The sequence below is a fragment of the Protopterus annectens genome, chromosome 1.part1 (genome assembly GCF_019279795.1).
Source record: "Protopterus annectens isolate FY-2018-M chromosome 1.part1, PAN1.0, whole genome shotgun sequence".
Classification (NCBI taxonomy): domain Eukaryota; kingdom Metazoa; phylum Chordata; order Ceratodontiformes; family Protopteridae; genus Protopterus; species Protopterus annectens.
In genome coordinates, this window is record NC_056726.1 from 1,461,030,112 (window position 1) to 1,461,036,111 (window position 6,000).

Sequence of the window (6,000 nt, forward strand, 5' to 3'; positions counted from 1 at the left end):
TTCTGTGTAGTAGGGCTGTTTTTTTTTTTTTTTAACTCCATGGCATAGTTATGAAAACAGTAATGACCAGAATCCTGGTCAGGAACATGTTAGGGTTAAATGAAAATTGCCTTTAGATCGCAATGCTGTATGTCAGCCTAGAAGGGAATGTGTTCAGAGTCAGCTGTGTCTTTTGATTTTCATTGTGTCACTTCTGTCACTTGTATTCTGCAGTGTGGACTTCCAAAGTCCGTGGCCGTCCTTAAGGCTGTTTTATATACAAGCATATGCTACCACCTAGTGGCCACACATATACAAACACATCTAAAGATTATTTTCTTATTTATTTTGCTTTTCTGAGTTTATACTTTTGTGTGTTATGGGGGAGCCGAAGCCAGTTCCAAAAAGCACTGTGTATAAGGCAAGAACCACTTCTGGACAGGATGCCAGTACATGACGTGGCATCATACTTTCCAGTTGTGCAGACTTTTGCGTAACGCCCCTCTTTTTGCCTCATATTTTTTGCCATTTCCCTTTTAATGTTTTGATTTTTCTGGTAAGTCATTTAGAATTACAGTAAATCATTAATGTGGTCAGAAAATACATATTAATACAAATGTTGTTATATAAACTTATATAAACTTTCTAAGTGAATTGGAATCATATTTAAAAAAGTGTCCCTGATTTGGGGCATTTGTATCCTGCATTGCTTTTGGCTCTCTCTTACATTCTTGAGCAAAGAAGTTGGATGTTGGCTGCACTCAGAATTCTTGACCAGAGAAATTGGGAGGTTTGCAGGACACACACACACACACACACACACACACACACACACACACACACACACACACACACACACACACACACACACACACGTTTACTGGCAATTTGGAGTAATGCCAGTTTGCCCACTTGCAGAGAAGGCATGTAAACTTAGCAGAGAATATTCCTTACGTGGGAACAGAATGAAGACTCGAGTTCTGTGAGCCAGCAGTGCTAACCTCTGTAATGTGTCCTGATAGACTGGGAAATTACCAGAGGTTAACCATATTACAAGCGACATGCACCAAAAAGACAAAAAGAAATTAACAATCTGCTGTTAAGTTGAGCACTTATCCGTACTTTTTATTTCTAGAAACATCATCTGATATTAGAATATCAGGGTACATTATGTACACAAGAGGGACAAGGAAGGTAGAAAAAAGAGGGGGCTAAACTAGCATTCTTATGAAAAGATGATTCGGAGTGACACAGCAGCAGGTGAAGGAGATGTTGTGCTGTAGATCATGGCCAAGAGTGAGATGGCTACACGGTCCATATAGGATTCATGTACAGACCACTGTTTCCTTGAGAAGAGGGTGGAGAAGAAAATGACAGAAGGTATATGTAGTTTGGCAGAGAAAATGGAGGTGCGTGTGTGTGTGTGTGTGTGTGTGTGTGTGTGTGTGTGTGTGTGTGTGTGCGCGTGTGTCTATAGTGGTGTTCATATGTGCCAGAGGTTAACTGGACATTTTGGCTGCCGTTATTTTGTGATGTCCAAGGTCATTCTCAGCACCTTGCTTTGGGCATGCTTGTATAAGCTAGTACTGGAAACCATTCACGCACAGTCTTCAGTCTTGTATTCTGAAACAGAGATTGAGATACAACATATTTTTCTAAAAGTGAGTAATCATTCAGAAGTAAATGGTTACAGACACTGAGGGAGACGGTAAATTCAATAACAAATGAGAGCACTGCATTTTACACAGGCTGAGACCTGCATAGTCTAACTGTGCCTTACAAAATGAGAGCACTGAATTTTACACAGGCTGAGACCTGCATAGTCTAACTGTACCTTACAAAATGAGAGCACTGCATTTTACACAGGCTGAGACCTGCATAGTCTAACTGTACCTTACAAAATGCCTGACAAGCATGCAAAGCCGTAAAGAGGAAGAACAATGAGAAAAAGTCATGTGCCCGTCACAAAATCAGCAGTCTTTTGTGCATAATAAATAGGGATAACAGCAAATGTTTGGAGAAAATGTAGTAGTGAGGGAAATATAAGGAAATGCAGGCGCTGCATCTCAGAAAACTGTAAAAGCAGATGAAAACAAAAGAAGCAGTCAGGCCACCAGAGACCCAAATGAACGCAGCTGGCCCTGATGGAGCTGCTACACATCCGCAAGTCAAACAGCACGAGGGTCACCCTATGTAGGGATATAAAGTTAGTCAGAGACTCAAGGAAAACATGCTGTTGAGACAGATATGTGTCTCAGAGACTGCCTCTTCTTTGGATTAGGTTTCCTATTCTCATTAAGCAAAGCTCTTCCATGGCCCTCTTCAAATGCAATTTGGATCAATGTATGGGAGTTGCAAATTCACACCTGAGGTAGTACTATGTCCCTTATGGACAGGGGCAGTCTGTAAGATACTCGGTGCACAGGCACAAATCCATGCCATTCTTTTGCCCTTAGTGGCCATATATTGGGTAAAATCAGGTTATATTACCTAGGCTTGTAAGAGCCGTTAAGCCCTTAGCCTAGTAATCTCCTATAAACCTATGAAAGAAAAGACTAAGATGGCGTGATCATTTTGAGTGGCGTGCATGTATGTGATGGAAGTTTGGAGTGTTGTAGGTCCATTTCGTAATAAAGCAATGTAGAGTGGGAAGTAGTGACATGATAAAGCTGATCAAGGCTGGACAAGCCCCTGGGTTTGTGAAGAAATAGGAAGTCAGTTTTAGGACTGGCTCTGTCATGACTCGAAAAGTGAGACACAGACCACCTTGGAGCAACCCGTAGACTACTTAGCTTAAGGAGAGTCATGCTGTTGTATCGGGATAGTTGAAGGAATTAAGGCCTTTAATTTTTTTTTTAGAAATCTTTGGGACCTTTCAGTAGTATGTTTGAATTTACATGTAACAAAGTGGGCACTCTATTCAGTGCATGTAACAAAGGGACAACGGTATTCAGTGATGGGATGATGAGGGAAGAGGGGTGGGTGTAGAGGAGGACAGACTGTATGCTTTTGTGTTATGTAGCACTTTGTTTAAATATGCACTGGAAATAACTTCTTGTGATCAACAGCCGGTTACATTTTTTGGTTTTGAATTCTTCCCCTCAGATCCACCAGGCTGGCAAGCCCATCTGCCGAAAATGTAAACGTCATGTGACAGAGCTAACTGGACGGGTTGTGCAGGAGGGGACGAGGCGCTACAGGTTGTGTAATGAGTGCCTTGCAGAGAGTGGCATGGAGAACATTTCTGTCGACCTGGACTCAGATTGTGCATCATTCCAGCATGGGAAGGAGTCTGTTTGGAGCTTTGAAGACGATCACAGTCCTGATGCCGAATTGATAGACGATACATCAGACCTTGTTATCCAACAGGTTGATGACAGTGACGATGACACAGTGGAAGAAAAGGAAGTTAAACCAAACATCCAGTAGCTGCACAGACCATAGTTTTGACATGCTTAATTGAAAATGATTAAATGCTGTAAATGTCCCCACAGCTACCAAATTGGACAGTGATGGTGTTTAATAATGTTTATTTTTTCACTGAGTTTTTCTGTTTTTTTTTTCTCTTTTTGTTAGTAGGACATTGGTTTGCAAAGAAAACAACTTTTGTCTGCAAATGGGCAAGATTATTCATGTAAATACTCTGTTAGCAATTGCATTGTTAAGTTAATTTCCTACCAGATGCACATCCTGCAGTGTAATGCATGAGTATTTAAGGAAAGCAGCCATGTTAGGTTCACCTTTTAGATCCACAGCAGTTACAGCTATTTCTTGTTTCATTTGTCACATGTCCTCCCTGAGTAGGCCATGGTGATGTCTAATCATTTCATATACTTATATTATAATACCTTCCATTGTTATTTGGTTACTCATTTCATTCATTCCCTAATTTTCTGCTTAATCCAGGGCAGGGTGATAAAGGAACTGGGGTATCTCCTGGCACCTTTTGGGTATAGGGTGTAGCACTGCATTCTGACTGGGGTACCAACCTACTGCACAACGTGCATACACTTAGTTGTCACACTGCCCTCATACTTTAGGGCAGTTTAAAAGACCACTATTTCACCTATGATGAAAACTCACGCAGCCACAGGGAGGACATGCAGACTCCATACAGGCACCCCTACCAAGAACCACACTGGAAAGCCATTGCTAATCAGTGCCCCTTAATATTCAAATTGTTATTACAACACAACAGTTCATTTGAGAAATTAGATATACTGTGTCTAACACAAACCTGTCAGGTTAGTCAAGATGAGCTGAAATTGACTTTACATTAACCCCCATCACATCATCTTTGGGCTTTTTGGACAAAAGAAATTAAAATACTGGAGCAGTTCCTAGCCAGTGCAGCTTCACACCTGTGGATCTATTATTTGTTGATTGCCATGACTCACACCTGTGGATCTATTATTTGTTGATTGCCATGACTGAATCTACATGCATTCCTAGATTATCTCACTGATTTCAGATTAAATGATACATTCTAATGACTTACTTCAGAGACTTATTTTGTTTTGTAAACATGTTTTAAGAAAATTTCCATAAACCATTAATGAAGAAAATATTTGAATAATATTTGTATTTAAAACATAATCTTAAATAGTGTATTATTATTGTAAATATACATATTTATAATTTACATTTTTTAAAGAAAATTATCTGTATGCCGTTTTAATGCTTCTGTCAATCCACTTTAATATTAAATATAATTTGTGGTTCTTTTTATGGCTAAAGCTGTTTTGGCATCGATTGCTTTGTTGGAAATTATAATAAACTGCCTTGTGAAGTATTTGAGTTCATGTCGTTGCAGTGTTATGTTGTAGATAAATAGGTAGGAATATCCATTTGATGAAGTTCTTAGTACATGTACTTGCATGCATTTTCATTTCAGGTTTTTAGAGTACAAAGTCATACGTTTGCATCACTTAAACTGCAAAAGAATACAGTGCAAAGATTGACACGGGTACATCCTGGCTATCTAGAAGATTTAACATGAATAATGATGAAGTTCTGCTTAAAATTTAAAACAATTTAAATGTGTGTGTTTGTGTTTTGCATTAGATTGTAGAACATCTCTTTGCAGACATAGGGTGGTGTAGCATTCTTTAGGCTCAGGTAAGCAGACTGGTTGAAAAACTGTATTTATTGTTTTTACTGATAACCTCAGTGATATTTCAGTAAGAAAAATGATATTTTTTCTTTTGGTGAGGTTAGGATTTCATGTATCATACTAGTGACATGTGCTTCCTTTCTGGCTTACATAATGTTTTTTGTCATCATTCTTTATGGTTATTATAAATAAGGAGTGTAAAAGTCAGATGTCCTTACATTCACTGCTGGAGTGTTCACTACTTACAGGATTCCCTGCTGTGGAAGCAACTGACGTTGGCCAGTACACCAAAGCTTACTGTTGCTTTAAGGTACGTCAAACGTCACCCATACACTCCTCGCATAGCATAGGGCATGAAGGTGACTTCCAAACATACTGTCCTCTGAACTTCTTTGCTGCCAGTCTGAACACATCTCCAGATTGTCGGTCTGAATACCTAACATCCCTTTTCCACCAGTCTGAACACAGTTTTCATTCTCCGGTAATGGCTATGTCTTTCTGCTGGTTCTGAGCCTTTGCAGATGGGTACCCTATTAGAGTTTTGCTTTTTTTTTTCTTAGCTTTTTGTTGCTTCAGGAGGTTAATGTTATCCAAAAAAGGTAAATACCAGTGCGGGAGACAGATTCCCCATAAAGACCTTCACAATAAGTGTCTTTTTTGCCTACGAGCTTTTCATGACCATATGACCTGATTTGTCAGGCTTTCATTCCAAAAACTCTTCATAGTAAGCTTTCTTCCCTTTCCTTGCATCTTGAGAACCAGCGTCCTAATCTTCTTTCTAAAGCTACAATGGAAGGAACAAACCAGCATCTTAAGCTTCTCGCTAAAGATACAATGGAAGGAATGAACCAGCATCTGAAGCTTCTCGCTAAAGATAGAACAGAATGAACTTCCCACCCTGAGGGTCA

The 6,000-nt window shown here is 39.5% G+C and overlaps 1 protein-coding gene across 1 annotated transcript in view; it reads left to right on the forward strand.

Moving 5' to 3' along the window:
- ZBTB8A (zinc finger and BTB domain containing 8A) overlaps nucleotides 1-4,776 on the forward strand; it is a 174,450-nt gene extending 169,674 nt beyond the window's left edge. The window contains exon 4 of the mRNA XM_044082445.1: nucleotides 3,085-4,776. Within this exon, the coding sequence (XP_043938380.1) occupies nucleotides 3,085-3,408 (324 nt within the window). The 3' untranslated portion in view covers nucleotides 3,409-4,776. The remainder of the gene's footprint in view (nucleotides 1-3,084) is intronic.
- The last annotated feature ends 1,224 nt before the right edge of the window (nucleotides 4,777-6,000 follow it).